This window comes from Monodelphis domestica, chromosome 6 (assembly GCF_027887165.1).
Source record: "Monodelphis domestica isolate mMonDom1 chromosome 6, mMonDom1.pri, whole genome shotgun sequence".
Lineage (NCBI taxonomy): Eukaryota > Metazoa > Chordata > Mammalia > Didelphimorphia > Didelphidae > Monodelphis > Monodelphis domestica.
Genome location: NC_077232.1, coordinates 285,587,820 through 285,606,117, shown reverse-complemented (window position 1 = coordinate 285,606,117; position 18,298 = coordinate 285,587,820). Strand labels below are relative to the sequence as shown.

Below are 18,298 nucleotides of genomic sequence, written 5' to 3'. Positions count from 1 at the left end.
CATCTCTTTTGTCTTACTCCCCTCTTTTTACTCACAAAGCTACCATTGTAGTTCACCACTTCTCGCCTATTTTTAATAGCCTCCTTAAATGACCTTTGCTTTATCTTCCCCTAATCTAGTCCATCTAAAAACTGTTATCAAAATGATTTTCATAGCACAGATCTGATCCCATGACTCTTCAAGTGACTCCTAATTGTCACAAGAATCAACTATAAATTCTTTTAGCCTTTAAAGCCCTTCACAACCTGACCCTGTAACCTCTCTTTCCAACCTTGGACATTATTCTCTATTCTGTGCTCAGAGATCTGGCCAACCTAGCCTTCTCCCTTTTTCTCACACACAATACTCTATCTGTCTCTGGGCTTTTGCTCTGCCTAGCCTCAATGCCTGGAATACATCTCTTCTTCATCTCTCTTTAAGACACATTTCAAGCATCACTTTCTGTTTGGAGCTGTCCTTACTGATGCCCCCAAATTATAGTACTCTCCCTCTGAAACAGCATTGTATTTAATTCATTTATATATTTATTCGCTTTATATGTATCCTGTATATATTTGTGATGGAGTTGTTGTCTGCCCTTCTAGAATGCAAGCTTTACCTAGCACAAAGTGCTAACTAAATGTTTATTGAATGAGTAGTTATTTTTATTTCACTTATGAAAAATACTAAGGGTTCAAATAGCAAAAAGAATTTTCTAGTAACCACACAGCTCGATGTTTGAGGCAGACCTTAAGTTCACTTGATACGAAGTTTAACTCATTTATACACTGCCTTCATTTTATTAAATGTTCTGGGTACCTCATAGATACAAAAATAAGAAAGCATGACCATGTCCCTGATCTCAAGGAGTTAAAAGTTGAAGGCAGGTTGAGGTGAGAACAAGAATTGCATCCAATGGATCAAAATTCAGGATATGACATTATGTTCAGATGTATTTTTGACCCACATACATGGCAAATTAAAAAAAATTATGGCTGTTTGTTACATTTAAATGCCCAGGTAACCCCCCCCCCTTCCACTCATTAAAGAAGGCATCATTCGACAAAAAGACATATGTATATATAAACTATGACTTATTTATTTCTATTTATCAGTGCTTTCTCTGGAGGTGGACATACACGAAGTCATTCTTCAAACAATATTTCTGTTGCTGTATAAAATGTTCTCTTGGTTCTGTGTAATATTTCACTCTTCATAATTTCATGTGAGCCCTCCCATATTTTTCCAAAATTAATCGTGTTTGTCATTCTGATTCACCCCCATGACAACAGCAGGTTGCTATTTTAAACCTATCATCTTCTTGCCATTTGTTTGTTTGTTTTTCTATAGTGATTACATTTATCACAGCAACTAATACATATAACCTGTAAAGGCTTAAGTCTAATATAAGTTAGGCACTTAATACATTTGTATTTTTATACAAAAATACATTTATACAATAGAAATAAAAATATCAGAGTATCAATGAATATTATAAATTGTATGATACTTCAATATTACATAAGTAATAAATTTTATAGCATATTTTAATTTAAATATATAATTGAATATAGAATATAAAATTAATAACTTTATTTTATTTGTATTGCATATAGTCTTATTAGTAAGATCCTAATTATGTTTTAAAACAAATATGCCCATGTTTTAAAAATACCAAGAGTTTTAGTTAATAGAGTCCTAAAAACAATCTACCAGAAACCCAGTTTTTCCTAAGTTTTCCCTGAACTCACTGTTTTTTCTATAATTATAAGCAGGTGGAATCTTCTGCACTTAAAAACTAGAATCTTAGATTACACACAAAAACCTCCAAAATATTAATAATAGTTATGCTTGCAGTTTGAGAACCCCAAAGAGGAAATAGCCAAAATGTCCCATTTTGAGCATTGACAATTTTCACATCTGCGGTTGAAGATTGTTCATGCTACTTATAAGATGAAATCTCAAAACTGTAGAGATCAAAATGAAAAGAAAAAATAATTGACATAGGCACAATTTCTCTAGCACTAGCACATGCATGTCAACCATTTAGTTACCTTTTCCACCTTGAAAAAAAATCATTTGAAAGCTAAGCACTATTTCACTGTCTCTGTTAATATTCATAATGACAACATCTACAACTTGGGGGGCAGCATTACCATTGCTGCCAAGAGCCAGCTTATACCAAAAGCAAGTTCTTTACACCAGTAAACAGTTGTCCAAAACCACTTCCAAGTGTCTCCGTAGGAACTACAACGTCTAGGTTTGATATGTAATAAGGCCTGCTAGGATCATCTCTTCTTTATCTGGAGTTCTTCCCACTTAGTCAAATGTTGAGGTTTGTGGTGGCTGATTTTGACTAGAAGAAGCTGTTTCCTGGGCATCTCTCTCCTTCAGTACTGTCCAGTCAAATAAATAGTCATATTGATAGTTCAAAGACTTGAAAAGAGATCGGAATAACTGTCTTAGATACAAATAATCTGGGGCTTCCTCAAAGTGGAGGCCCTTACAATAGGTTAAATATGTTGCAAATTCATGAGGATATCCCTTACATAAAGAATCCACAGAAGTGGACATCTTCTTTTCAACAATTTTTTCATACTTTTGTTTCCTTGTTGCAGCTTTTAGTCCTTGCCAGGGCAGGCTGGTCCTGTTAAAATACATCAATACGTAGCCTAGAGATTCCATATCATCCCCTCGACTCTGCTCAATGCCAAGGTGGGCATTGATGCTGGCATAACGGGCAGTGCCAGTGAGATTTTTATCTTTTCGGTATGGTATGTGTTCCTTTGTTTTGCTGTCTCTGTACTTTTTGGCCAAACCAAAGTCAATAATGAATAGCTTGTTACAGTGACGACCAGTGCCAATTAGGAAGTTATCTGGTTTAATATCTCTATGTATAAAGTTCTTTGTATGCAAGTATTGGACTCTACTTATCATCTGGTCAGCTAACATAAGCACCGTTTTCAGTGTGAACTTGCGGGAACATACATTGAACAATTCTTCCAGACTGGGTCCCAGTAAGTCCATGACCAGTACATTGTGACCCTTTTCCCGACCATACCATCGCATGTGAGCAATGCCAACCCCCCCTTGAAGAATCTTATACAGTTTGACTTCGAAAAACAGTTGGGGATGCTTGGATGATTGGGATTCAAGCTTCACAGCCACTTCCTCGCCATTGGTGATGTTGACTGCCAGGAAGATGTCCCCGAAGGAGCCATTTCCGATCTTCCTCACCAGTTTATATTTTCCTCCAAAAATTAATTCGGCCTTGGGGATTGTGCTGATATTCATCCTGGAAATGGGAGAAGAGGGAGGTTCTTCAGGGCTATTGGGAGATGGGGGCTAGTGTGGACAAGGGCTCAACCACAAGGCATGCGGGGGTGTTGGGGAGAGGTTTCTGGGGATGGGGAATTGATTGGGAAAGAAAGGGAGCTCTTTCATCGATTTAAGGAGGAAGAGTCCCCAGAGCACCCCCTTTCAAGGCCATAGGGCAGGAGGCTTTTCCCAGTGCACCAGCGAGGAGCCACAGTTGTCCCTGCCGCCGCCAAGGGCAATGTTCTGGGCTAAAAGAAACTGGGAGACTGTGTGAAGGGTGTGGCGTTCCTCTGCCAATACCCAGGGCCACCAGCTGCTGGTTGGCCAGCACCAGTCCCTTTGCCAAAGTCTCACCACCCACTTTACCAGGTTTCCTTCATATTTTCTTTCCCTACTTCAGACCCTAGTCGCGTCTTCCACTTTAACTGGAATGATTGGTGCATCACAATAAAACAAATCAAATCACAATGAGGACCTGAGTTCTTGAACAGTCCAGCACTGGGGGAATCATCTGGGGTAATCATTAGAGAACTTCTAATAGGTTTGTCTTTTTACTCTTGACACTTTCTTTTTTCTTTTCTTTTTTTTTAAATCTGGAAATTTTAATTTAATTAATTTAAAATATTTTTCCATGGTTACAAGATTCATGCTTTTCCCTTCCCCTCCCCACAACCCCCTCCTGTAACCGACGCACGATTCCACTGGGTTTTACATGTGTCATTGATCAAGACCTATTTCCATACTATTGATATTTGCACTAGGGTGATCCTTTAGAGTCTATATCCCAAATCATATGCCCATTGACTCATGTGATAAAGCAGTTGTTTTTCTTCTGTGTTTCCACTCCCACAGTTCTTCCTCTGAATGTGGATAGTGTTCTTTCTCATAAGTCCCTCAGAATTGTCCTGGGTCATTGCATTTCTGCTGGTAGAGAAGTTCATTACATTCGATTGTACCACAGTGTATCAGTTTCTGTGTATAATGTTCTCCTGGTTCTGCTCCTTTCGCTCTGCATCAATTCTTGGAGGTTGTTCCAGTACCCATGGAATTCCTCCACTTTATTATTCCTTTGAGCACAATAGTATTCCATCACCAACAGATACCACAATTTGTTCGGCCATTCCCCAATCAATGGATACCCCCTCATTTTCTAATTTTTTTGCCACCACAAAGAGTGTGGCTATAAAAATTTTTTGTACATATCTTTTTCCTTATGGTCTCTTTGGGGTATAAACCCAGCAGTGGTATGACTGGGTCAAAGGGCAGACAGTCTTTTATCGCCCTTTGGGCATGGTTCCAAATTGCCATCCAGAATGGCTGGATCAATTCACAACTCCAACAGCAATGCATTAATATCCCAATTTTGCCACATCCCCTCTAACATTCATTACTTTTCTTTGCTGTCAAGTTAGCCAATATGCTAGGTGTGAGGTTGTTTTGATTTGCATTAGAACACTTTTTCATGTGTTTATTGCTAGTTTTGATTTCTTTATCTGAAAATTGCCTATATATCCCTTGCCCATTTATCAATTGGGGAATGGCTTGCTTTTTTGTAAAATTGATTTAGCTCCTTATAAATTTGAGTAATTAGACCTTTGTACTCTTGACACTTTCCAGGGTATAAATCCAAGTTCCCTTCTCCCAGGGAACTGAATTACTGCTTTTGGATCAAGGAGAGCTAATAAGAGTGAAGCCACCCTAATCACTGAAGTGGGGCAATAAGGTACATTGAAATTGGAACACACATTGACTGTGGAGTCAAGGACTTAGGTTCAAATCCTACTTCTGGAAAAGTCTTTGTGTGATTTTTGTGTTTGTTACTTAGCCTTCATCTGCAAAATGAAGGAGATTTAGTTCTATGAGCTATTCCTGCCCTTATGAAACTGTCCTTTACAATGTATTTGCCTTTGGTAGAGAACTACCACTAAACTTTCCCCCCATTAGAGGACAAATACATTTTTACTTTTCTTCCTTTGGTTGTCCTCTCCTTTTGGAGCTAAAGAGAAGCAAAATAATAAATCAATATTGCCACTTATTTCTTTTGTTCCCTTCTTCATATCTTCAATTCTATACCAATTGAGCCTTAATCTCTGCCTTCAGTCTGAAGTTTACCTTCAAAATGGGATGGAGAAAAGGAAAGGACTTAGCCTTTTTCCTTTGCAGTTTTGCTAATCTTGAAACCTCATATAATTCAGTATAAAAAGTACTGTGTTTGGAGTACAGCACTTGTGTATTTATTGCAGATTCTGATCCTGTGTGGATGTGTGACTAAAAACAAATCACAAGACTGGAAATAATTTCCCTCATATTAAAAATGAGGAAGCTGGACTCAATCACCTCTAGGGTCAATTTCAGCTCTAAATCTGTGATCCTTTCTTTCTATGATTCTCAATAGCGTGTGCACATATAATATTTTCATGTAAAACCTTTCTCAATTATTCAGTTTCTCAGTCTTTTCCAGCTGCTCTTCAACCTCCTAACATCTTGAGGGAATTTTTTTCTCATCATGATCACACATACAAGGTTGTGTTCATTCCATTTTCACTTTTTACCTTTGCAGAAATTGAGATTAAAGCAGGCAGTGTGGCATAGAAAGATAGCTGGCCTCTGATTCAGAAAGACCTGGACTAATTCTGAGTCTGACAAACAGGCTAAATGATCTTAGGCAAATCCTTTGATGTCTCAGTTTTTCAGGACATTCTTAAAGTCTATAAATTAATCAACTCTGAGGTACTACCTCAAACCCATCAGATTAGCTAAGGTGATGAAAAAATGAAAATGACAAACTGGAGACTATTGGTAGAGCTGTAAACAAGTACTATCATTCAGAAAAGCAATTTGGACTATATGTTCAAAAGGATATCAGGCTTTGTATAGCTTTTAACCACCCAAGTCTATACCCCAAAGAGATCAAAGAAAGAAGGATCTATATGTATACATACATACATACATACATACATATATAATATACATATCTAGATGCCTTTCTATCTTATATGGTAGCAAAGAATTGAACTTAGGAGATGCTCATCAATTGGGGAACAGTTAACCAAGTTGCAGACTATGAATAGGATGGAATGCTATTGTGCTATAAGAAATAATGAGGGACAAAGTTTCAGAAAAACAAAACAACAGCAAACAATCTGGGAAGACCTTTATGAGCTGGTGCAAAGTGAATCGAGCAAATCCCGGAGAACAATCTGCATAATAACGACAATAATGTAGAGGTAAAAAATTTAAAAAGACTTAGTATCCAATCAACACAATGATCTACCACATGAAACATGCTATTTACTTGCAGAGAGAAAAATAATGGACTCAGACAGACTGCAGATTGCACCATATTTTCTTCCGTTCTTCCTTTCCTCCTCCCTCCCTTCCTTCTGTCTCTCTCTTCCTCCCTCCCTCCCTCCCTCCTTTCTTTCTTTTTCTTTCTTTCTCTCTCTCTTTCTTTCTCTCTTTCTTTCTCTCTTCCTTTCTTTCTCTCTTTCTTTCTTTCTCTCTTTCTCCCTTTCTTTCCCTTCCTCTCTCTCTCTTCCTCCCCCATAAGAAAATTTGGAACTGAACAAATTTAAAAATTTCTGAACCTAAAAATAAATAAAATTTAAGAAACTAATAGAAATAAGAGTATAAATTATAGAAGGGACTGATTCCCATTAGTAGAGAGAATTTCATACACTAAATAAAAATGAATAAAAGAGGGAGGGAAGAAAGAGAGAAAGGAAGGAAGGAAGGAAGGAAGGAAGGAAGAAAGAAAGAAAGAAAGAAAGAAAGAAAGAAAGAAAGAAAGAAAGAAAGAAAGAAAGAAAGAAAGAAAGAAAGAAAGAAAGAAAGAAAGAAAGAAAGAAAGAAAGAAAGAAAGAAAGAAAGAAAGAAAGAAAGAAAGAAAGAAAGAAAGAAAGAAAGAAAGAAAGAAAGAAAGAAAGAAAGAAAGAAAGAAAGAAAGAAAGAAAGAAAGAAAGAAAGAAAGAAAGAAAGAAAGAAAGAAAGAAAGAAAGAAAGAAAGAAAGAAAGGAGGAAGGAGGGAAGAAAAGAAACAAAGAGAGGAGGAGGGAAGAAAAGAAAGAAAGAGGAGAAAGGAGGGAAGAAAAGAGAGGGAGAGAAGGAATAAAGATTAAATTATTTTAAAAGACAGGGAGGCACTAGTGAAGTGAATACAAGAAATCGAAGCCTCTTGATGTTAATTTTAGCAATATTTCTACTATGCAAGAACTCTTGTTTTCTTACATATAAAAGGATCAAAATAAGTGCATAGTACAGTTATCATAATGTGACTGGTATGCAATCCTATTCCGATATCCAAATACTCAAAAAATCTGTGATCTTATCAATTTGTGTGCCCTGTTCAGGAACACAGATCATAACCCATCCATATTCATGTACAATTCATGTTTATACCTCCCCATAAATCTACTATAGGAGACCTAATTCAATATTGGGTAGGACTTCTAGATTTCTTGAATTTGAATAGATGCTAATGATCATGCAGAGTCTCTGTTATGTTCATTCTTTTCTCCCAACACATATTCCTTTAATGACAATCTTTCCATTTTTCAGCATAATAAAGTTTTTTTTTTGTTTTGTTTTTATTAAGTTGTTTCAGTTGTATCTGACACTACATGTTGCTATTTGGGATTTTCTTGTGTTGCAATGTAATGCAAAGATACGGTAATAGTTTGCCATTCCTTTTCCAGCTCATTTTACAGATAAAATGAAGCATCAGTTAAGTGACTTGCTAGGGTTACACGGCTAGTAAATGTCTGAAATTACATTTGAACTCAGGTCGTCTGGACTCCAGACCTGGAACTGTATCCACTATGTCACCTTCCTGCCCTTAAGTAGAGAGGGATTACCTATTGATGAACTCCAAATCTTTATAGATCACTCTATTAATTATATTAAGACCCAAAACATTCAACTGAGATCTGTAATGACTTAAAGGGCCCGGCATAACTAGTTGGAAAACAAAACTAAATCAAAAAGTAAAGAATGGCTTTTGATGAATTTATTATATACAAATGGATGAATCATGAGAGGGTAGGCTGAAGTAGTTAGGCTTCCCTCTTTTTAAGAATTCTCCAAACCTGAGGGCAGTTTAGGTGTACAAAACTAGGTCATTTAGAAAAAAGAAGGAAGAGCTGAACTGAGGTGTATGTTTATCATGTCACATGTACTCATAATATAGTAGTATAGTGGTAGATTTTTACATTTTTATTTTATTCATATCTTCAGCTCATATTATCATAATTTTCAATATATCACTTTCTCCTTTCAAAATAGACTTACACATAAACTAAGTGCAACAGTTTATACATTGCTTGACATACATAGTTATTACCTTTGCAATTACATTTTCATATTTCAGGAAGCCAAATTTTATCATTATAATTCCAAAGAATTCACTTTCAATTTTAATGTTGTTTTATCATCTTTCAATGAACATATTTGCATTGTTCTTATGTGTAGTATATTGCTTTTTCCCTTTTTTCCTGACTTTCTTTTACATATGTGTGTGTATATATATATATTCATATATCTCAAGACTTTTCTGTATTTTTCATATTTGTATTTTTATCATGTACTAATAATTGCTATCATATAACAATTTACTCATTTTCTAATAGGCAATAAGATATTTTATAATATATGACATTTATTTTTACCATTTTAAATCAAAGTGTATATACTTTTAAAATGGTTAGAGCAACTCATGTCTCCATTAATAGTACCTATCTTTCTCCAAAATATATTATTTAAGAGTTTTTCATTTTTGATAATTTACTAGATTTGAGGTGAGGCTTCAGAGTCATTTTATTTGGGTCATAATCTTTGAGTATTATTTTTTCATGTTCATATTCATGGAATGTCTTTTTATTTGCCAAGACAAACTAAGGAATTATATTATCACACCTCCAAAATATCTTTATGCAAAGAAAGTCACAATAAAACTGTTGGAAAAACCTTAATTGCTCATGAGTAGGCAGAGACAATATAATAAAAATAGCAATTCTACTAAATTAATTTATCTATTCAGTGCCATACAATCATACTACCCCAAAAATAGAGCCAGAAAAATAATAGTAAAATTTCATCTGGAAGAATGAAAGGCCAAGAATAACAAAGAAGTAATGAAAAAAAAAACAATATCAAGGAAGGTGGCTGAAGCTATACTGAATCTTAAACTTAATCTTAAAGTGGCAACCATTAAAACAATCTGGTACTGGCTAAGAAATAGAGTGGTGGATCAATGAAATTGCTTAGACACTCAAAAGGCAGTAGTAAGTAACTCAGTGTTTGTCAAATCCAAAGACGCAGGTTTTTGGAAGAAGGACTCACTATTCCATAAAAACTGATGGGAAAATTAAAAAATAGCATGGCAGAAATTAGACATTGACCAACATCTCATGCCATAAACCAAGGTGGAGTCAAAATGGATACATGATTTAGAAATAAAGGATAATACCATAAAATGATTAGAGAAGTGCAAAACAGTTTACCTCTCAGACCTAGGGATAAAGGAAGAATTTAAATCCAAACAAGATCTAGAGAATATTATGGGTAAAATAGATAACATTGCTTTTATTAAATTTAAAAGGATTGCACAAATAAAATCAATACAGCTAAGATAAAAAGGCAAACAAAACACTGAGGAAAAATATTTTATACCAACTCTCTCTGACAAAGGCCTCATTTCTCAAATATTCAGAGAATTGGGGAAGCTAGGTTGCATAGTAAATAATGCACCAGGCCTCAAATGGTGATGTCCTGGGTTCAAATCTGGATGTGTGACCTTGTCACTTAATTAACCCGAGTTGTCTAACTCTTACTGCTATTTTGCCATATAATTGGTACTTAGTATTGATTCTAAGACAAATGGTAAGGATTTATTAAATAAAACACAAGAAAAAAGTCAAATATATAGAAATCAGAGTCAAATTTCTAAGAATATGAAGTATGCCTCAATTGACAAATGGTCAAAGAATATGAACAAGCAAGTCTCAGATGAAGAAATTGAGAACAAGAAAAAAACAACCCAAATCACAATTAACTAGAGAAATACAAATTAAAACAATTCTGAGCTACTACTTCATACTTATTAGATTGGTTAAAATGACAAAAAAGAAAAAAAAGAAAATGACAAATACTGGATGGTAAGTGAAAAAAATTGGGGCACTAATACACTGTTGGTGGAGTTGTGAACTGATAAAAACCATTCTGAAGAGTGATTTGAAAGCATACCTAAAAGATAAAACTGTGCATACTCTTAGACACAGCAATACCATTACTAGGTCTGTATCCCAAACAGATGAGAAAAGGAACTACTTTTACAAAGATATTTATAGCAGCTTTTTGGGGTGGCAAAACTGGAAGCTGAAGGGGTGTCCATCATTTGGGCAATGGACGAATAAGTCATGGTATATGATTGTAAAGGGATAGATACTATTGTGTCATAAGAAATAACAAAAAGGATGATCACAAAATGTCTGGAAGACTTATACGAAGTAATGAAAAGTGAAGTGAGCAGAACTAGGAGAATATTATATACACAGTGACAATAATAGTGTACAGTGATCAACTATGAATGACATAATTATTATCAACAAAGTAAGGATTCAGGACAACTCCAAGGGACTCATAATAAAAAAGTTATCCATTGCTATGGAAGGAACTAATAGAGTCTGAATGAAGATTAACCTATACCATTCTTCACTTTATTTTCTTCCCAAACCCTTCTCTAATGTAAATGATATGTCTTGGTCCACAACATGGTGAACATGAAAAAATATATTTTATGATAACACATGTACAACCTATATCATCTTACCTGACTTCTTGAGGAAAGGGGAGTGGTGGGAGGGAAAGAATATGTATTGTAGAATGTCAGAAAACAATTATTAAAACATGCTTTGACATGTAATATGGAAAAATAAAAATTAGAAAAATAGATATATGATATTGAATATGTCATTTATATTTTATTTTTGTTGTTTTTGTTACAATGGTTGCTTTCTTGAAAAGTTATTTGGGCTGAATGATTAGTGGAAGGAAAAAAATCACTAATATACTTTTAAAAAATAAAAAAAGTATGAAATTTATTTTGTTGGCATATACTAGAATAAGGAAGACATCTTTGTGAGTTCAAATTTGGCCTCAGACACTTTTACTAGCTGTTTGACTTTGTGCAAATCATTTAAACCCTGTTTGCCTCAGTTCCTCCTCTGTAAAAGGAGCTGGAGAAGACATTGTCAAAGCACTCTAGTATCTTTGCCTAGAAAATTCCAAAATGTAATCATAGATAGTTGCACATGACTGAAAGAACTGAACTACAAATTTCTATTAGGTCCTTATATGTCTTGGATATATCAAGTCTTTGTCAAAATTATTTAGTACCCACAATTTTTTTTCTAATTAAATGGTTCCTTTCAAAGAGTTACATTGATTTTGTATGTGCAAATGATTTTCAATTCTTGCAATTGAAATGGCATCTTGAATGGTTTGTGAATTCTCTCTCTAGTATGGTGGTGAATGGTATTTTATCTGGTTGTCTGGTTTTATCTCTCTCTCTCTTTCTCTCTCTCTCTCTCTCTCTCTCTCTCTCTCTCTCTCTCTCTCTCTCTCTCTCAACTTATAACTTTCTTGTTATATTTCCACTGAGATCCTATTATACTATATAAAGTAATTTTCTAAAATTGTTCTAAACCAGTTTTTTAGACAAACTGATTTTTAGTTTTCCCACTCATTCTTGTTTCAGAGGGAACTGTTCCCCAAATAATTTATGTTCTTAAATTTATTGAGCTCCATTGTTTCAGGTTTCTTCCTTATCTAGACTATTATATTGAGCTACATTTTTTATTTTTTATCTAGTAACAAATATTTATGGTGATTACTGCTTTATATTATTAAAAGTACAGCTATACCTGCTTCAGTCCTCATTCTTTCCACAATTATCCCTGAGCTTCTGAAACTTTAGTTTCTGAAAAAGAATCTTCCAAATTATATTTTTGTATAACTCTGTCAAGGGTCCCTATGGTAGTTTGATTGGTATAGCAGTAAACCTGTGAATTAATTCAGGAATCCTTGTTAGTTTTATAATATTGGTATGGCCCAGTGAACATTTCTCCATTTAAAGTTTGTTATTTTTTTAAAAGGAACATTTTGTACACTCATCTATAGAGGTCTTCAGATTAAATGCCAGACGTTTTATTTATTTTGTAGTTATTTCTAATGTACTTCTATTTTTATTAGTTCATATTATGCTATTATAATTTTAGTTCATGCTCTTGGGCTACTCTTTTTATTCCTTCTTGGAATTGGCTTCCCAGAATCCCCCTGATTTTATTAGTCAAAAGCAGCAGAAGTATGAGTCAATATCCCTCTCCATCCCTTAACATCCTCAACACTAGCCAGAATTTTTAGAAATAAGGAAGTTCTAGGGCAGATAAGAAACAGTTGTTATTTTGTTCCTAGGTAAATTGATCTCTTTTGTTCCCAAGGAATAAAAAAGTAGTTTTGAAACTTTGTTGGATAGCTTCTGAGACAATAAGGAATCTCTTTGCTGAATTAAAAAAAAAATCTTGACTGTTCTTATATGTTTTTACCAAACAGTCTCAAGAATTAAATTACCTGAGGGTATTGAAATATAATTTTAATAAAAAAGACTGTGTTTAACCTTCTAATCTCTATGGTTCTGGGTTGCCTACTGTGCTAGATGCAAGATAACAATGAAACCAAGAGAGGAAAGTGGGGCTAGATTTCTAATACATTACTCAGGAGTCTCCACTTAAGTGCTTCCCATCATGATTATCAGGTATCATTGCCACCTTTAATAGTGTAACAGATTTAATTAGTGTTACTCTATCTCAAAGTATTTCTGGTATGTGGGTAGGGTATGTTGGAGAGAGACAGGGTTTGAGTTTTAAAAGTCCTTCCCCATAGTTAGGCTTCAACGTTTCTTCAAGTGTTGGGTTAGCTTACAACCTCAAAAGAGTTACTGAAGAAAAAGATTCTGGGAAGACAGAAAGAACAACCATCCCCATGTTCCTATATCCAGGTAGCTGTTTCTGAGATTGGGGAATTTTCCTTTGGTTGAGATCTAGGATACTATCTGGGTTGAGTTAACTCATCCTCAATAGGAGAGCTCCTTCCCTATGCGTTGTCTGATATATATTCTATGTATAACTTCTTTGATTCTCTTTTTCCTATGATTCAGAAAAAAATGGGTTTCTTTACTACTTATTCTCTGTGTGTATTCTTTGAGGAATTGGTATTTGGCAATAAAGTGGTGAATTCTTAAATACAGAATTTTGGATACCCCTTCTCAGGAATGACAAAGCCTAGGGGAACACAGAATAGTTTACCTGTTACATCTATGGAGAAGGGAAGAATTTATGCCTGAACAAGAGATAGAGAGCATTACAAGATATAAAATGAATAATTTTATTATATAAAAAGGTTTTGTACAAACCAATGCAAACACAATTAGAAGGGGAATAACAGACTGGGAATTTTTTAAATAAAATTTCTCTGCTAAAAACCTAAATTCTGAAATATATAAAGAACTAATTCAGATTTATAAGAATACGAGTCATTTCCCCAATTGACAAATAAATGGTCAGAGGATATAAATAAGCAGTTTTTGGATGAAAAAATCAAAGCTATCAATAATCATATAAAATGTTTTAAATAACTCTTGCTTAGAGAAATACAAATTAAATCTGCTCTTTCACACTCATCAGATCGGCAAATATGACAGTAAAAGAAAATGATAAATTTTGAAGTAGATGTGGCAAAATTGTGACACAAATGCATTGCTGATTGAAGTGTGAACTGATCTAACCACTCTGGAGATAAATTTGGAATTATGCCCAAAGGGCTATGAAACAATATATACCCTTTGATGAAGTAATACTGCTACTAGGTCTGTTTCCCAAAGATATATATTTTTTTTAAATGGGAAAGGACTTGTACAAAAACATTTATAGCTGCTCTTTTTGGGGTGGCAAAGAATTGTAAATTTCAAAGGATATTCATCAATTAGGGAACAACTGAATAAATTGTGGCATATGATGGTGATGGGATACAATTATGCTGTAAGGAATGATAAACAGGATAATTTCAGAAGGAGCTGGAAAGATCTACATGAACTGATGTAGAGTGAAATAAGCAGAACCAGGAAAACTTTATACACAGTAACAGCAATATTGTGGATGATCAAATGTTAGCTACTTAGCTACTATCCACAATACAATGATATAGGACAATTCTGAGGGACTTATGACAAAGAATGCTATCCACTTCCAGAGAAAGGATTGTTGGAGTAGAAATATAGATAAAAGCATATGGCTTTATCACTTGCTTATTTGGGTATACTTTTTGGGGTTTTGGTTTTATAAGAATACTCACAAAAATGAACAATATAGAAGTATATCTCACATAATACTACAGGTATAACCCAGATCCAAATGCTTACCAGCTCTGGAGGGGGGAGGAAGATAATTTGGATTATATATAACTTCAGAAAACTTAGGTGGAAATTTATTATTATAAGTAATTGGTTAAAAAAATAAAAAGCAATGACAAAGCCGTCAAAACTTACCTTGAATTCAAGTATATCTTCTAGCCTAAAAATTTTAAGAGTGGCTGCATATACATCTATACTAGTACATATCAACTTTCTCTGAAGAAATCAGAGTAGTGGCCTCAGGCCCCAAATTTCTACTTTCCCTCCAGAAACAACTAAAAGACTCCCCTGGAGAAGGGAGGGGGAAAAGACACAAGAGATTTCTATTCTGCCTTCCTCCCAGTCCTACGGCAGCCTCTACCACATGGGTGGGTTTTACTACACATGTGGGACCTACACTTCCTTCATTAGCTTTTTAGAAAGCAGTACTTAATAAGGTGGTATAATAAGAACTTTGGCATAAAATATCCCCTTAAAATTTGACATATTCTCTCACTAGTACATACAGAGTTCTGGAAAGTGGGCTTAAATTTAGGGCACATTTGCCAAGACCTTACTGCTTGGTGAAATTCTTTTGCTTCAGTACACAATTGTTCCCATTATATATGGTATAGATTCTTTCCCCACCTCCAAAATCTTTGTAGACCCTTCAATGTACTTTTTTCATATAATTCAGTCAGCCTTTGGATCAATGTTTCCATCAGTTGATCCAGGGAGATTCCTAGGACAACAATAGGAAAATAGAAAATCCCAAATCCTTTGGACCTCTGAGGTTTGTGAGGTCCTCCTTCACTCATCTTTCTGAGTTTAAATCTGATCTCACACTTACTAGTCATGTGCTTTGAGTAAGACACCTGACTCTGCCTCAGCTTATCATTTGGAAAATAAGCTTGAAATGGTAAACTATTTCCAAATCTTTTCCAAGAAAATCCAAAACAGGGTCATGAAGGGTGAGATGCCACTGAAACAACTGAACAACAACCTTGAATCAGGAGGAACAGAAGGAGGCTGATACAGAAGCAAAAGTTCTTTCCTCTCTCTTTTCCCAAGCAATTCATTCTTAGAAATTTGGTTGGAAAGTTCTCTACCAGCTAACTGCTCCCTCAGAATCTTAAGTTACAACTAGCTCAATGCATTCATACATATTTCAGACCAAATCCCTCAGCCAATCTAAACAGAAGTTGTTGTTTTTTTTTTTTCATACTCAGGACATGTTTACACGCAGAGGACAAACCAAATATATTCTCACCAAATCAATGTATGATCATACTTACTTCATTTGGGCTGTGGTAATTTATCAACTCCTACCATTATGCTAGATTAAAATGTTGATTTATGGCTTTATTTTGTAGCGTGCTTTATTATTGAAGCTCAATTAGTTTCATTCCTGATACACTAGGTAAAGAGGGTTAGTTTTTTTATTCCTTTTTTTGCATCTTTTGGTTTTCTTTTTTTTTTCTAATTGCTACTACTAACACTTTTAAAACCATATCAAGTAACAATAGTGGGAGAAAACATCATTGTTTTAGGCATATTTACACGATATTTCTATACATATCCTTTGTGAAGATTTTAGTATAAGTTTTGAACTTTGCCAAGTCCCTTTTTCTTTAACCTCTGATAGAAACAAATTGTTTTGAATGTTTTCTTTGTTGCTACCAGTGCCAGAATTTCATTTGCAATTTTAAACTGATATGCACTGATAATACTGGCTTGTAGTTCTTTTTCTTTGTTTTAGATTTTTCTTAGAAAAATTTTGGTAATATGTTTTATTAGTCAACTCTGAGCATAATTTATTTAGTGTAGATAGTATTTTTTCCTTAAAACTGTGATAGAATGCTCCTATAAATTCATCTTTACCTGTTTTTTTTCTTTCTCATGATTGTATACTTATAACTAGCTACCTTAATTTCATTTTGTGAGGATGGGTGATTTAATAGCTCTGTTGTTGTGATATTAGTATTATTAAATTTTTGCTTGAAATATTTGAAGTTTCATACTTTTACATTGTATTTCTGCATAATTCACACTCTGATTTACATTTGATGGAAGATAACATCCTCAAAGCGTGGTTCACCAGCCTCTGTCCCTGCTCTGAGTAGCTTCAAGGGTGATATGACTGGCTCCAACTGGGTTTCAAAGCCTTTTCCTTTAGACCCAGAAAAGCAACAGACACTAGCTTCTCTGCCTTCACTCCTAGACACATTCTGCTAAATGGATGTAGAGAAAATCAATCATTCTAATTGGATTTACTACAAATATGTTATTTAATTTCAATGGAGCCATCACTGTTGCAAGGCAACCCTTATCAACCCACCATCTCACTCTTCACATTGATTCTTCTAAAACTTTTCATCCTTTCTCAAAATTTTACCCCCCCTTTCCCACCGTATAAGCTGATAATTTGCCTCATATTTTATAGAAGAAAATTGAATCAATTTACTATGAATTCCCTCTTTTTCATGCCATATGACAAAGATATTGTCCATGACTACTCCTTCCTTCATTCCTATCTCAGCAGAACAGGTAGTCCTTCTCATTACTGAGGTAAACACTTATGTGTGTGTGTATATATATACACATATATATATATATACATATATATGTATATGTATATGTTTACCTCAATAATATATATGTATGTATACATATATATATACAGTAATATATATATATATGCAATCTCACTCCTCTCTTTCAACAAACTCTCTAGTCTATCATACCCAATTTTTCACTTATCTTCATTCTTTCCCTGAATACTGAATCTTTCCCTACAGCCTGAAAACATGTCCTCGTTACGACTATGCTTAAAAAAAATTCTTACTTGATCCTTCTATCCCACTGATTTGGGGTTTATATTTCTTCCCTTTGATGGTAAACTCCATAAAAAGGCCATCTACAATAGTTGCCTCCCTTTTCTCTCTTTTAACTCTTTTTAACCCCTTATAATGTGTTTTTTGACTTCATCATTCCACCAAAACTAACTCCAAAATTACCAAAGATTTAATTGCCAAATCCTTTGACCTTTTCTCAGCTCTATTCTCCTCATATTCCCCTGTAGCCTTTGACACAGTTGATTACTCTCTCATCTTTGTTAGTCTCTTTTCCCAAGGTTTTAAGGACTCTACTCTCCTACCTCTTTGATTGCTCCTTGTCAGTCATCTCTGTTGGATTTTCCCCCAGACCATACCTTCTAACCATATTGGTTATATGACTCTATCCTGAGGCCTCTTTTCTTCTCCCTCTATACTACTTCACTTGGTGATCTCATCAGCTCTCATGGATTTCACTTACATCTCCATGCTGATGATTCTTGAAGACCACCCACTCAAATGGGATACGTGAATAACCCGAAGTCCCCATCAGGTGCTTTAAAGTTTTATTCTGTTGAAGAGTAAGGACAAGTCATGTCATGATGGTTCAACGACTCTTACCCAAGTCTAACCCAAAATGCTAATGCATAGCCTTGATACATATAGGTGTGACAAGACAAAGAAGGTATAGATGTAACAATGGCAAAGTTTGCTTAGTGACAAGCCA

At 34.7% G+C, this 18,298-nt stretch overlaps 1 protein-coding gene across 2 annotated transcripts; it reads right to left on the bottom strand.

Moving 5' to 3' along the window:
- Positions 1 to 1,992: 1,992 nt before the first annotated feature.
- On the bottom strand, positions 1,993 to 18,206 carry LOC100619142 (casein kinase I-like). 2 transcript variants are annotated; one of them, XM_007495710.3, is made up of 2 exons: positions 18,053 to 18,206; positions 1,993 to 3,274 (listed from the first exon to the last, which is right to left on the bottom strand). In XM_007495710.3, exons 1-2 carry the CDS (start codon positions 18,058 to 18,060, stop codon positions 2,299 to 2,301), a joined length of 984 nt encoding a protein of 327 aa, XP_007495772.1. In that variant the 5' UTR covers positions 18,061 to 18,206; the 3' UTR covers positions 1,993 to 2,298. The 2 variants fall into 2 exon arrangements, with proteins under 2 accessions (XP_007495772.1, XP_003341409.2); XM_003341361.4 differs by lacking the exon at positions 18,053 to 18,206 and adding an exon at positions 17,895 to 18,046.
- Between the last annotated feature and the right edge of the window lie 92 nt (positions 18,207 to 18,298).

Coding starts and splice junctions, on each gene's coding strand:
- LOC100619142 (XM_003341361.4), bottom strand. CDS start 17,959: ATGGTTAGAAGGTATGGTCTGGGGGAAAATCCAACAGAGATGACTGAC. Junction 3,275..17,894: donor GACAAGGAGCAATCAAAGAG/GTAGGAGAGTAG, acceptor TCCCATTTCCAG/GATGAATATCAGCACAATCC.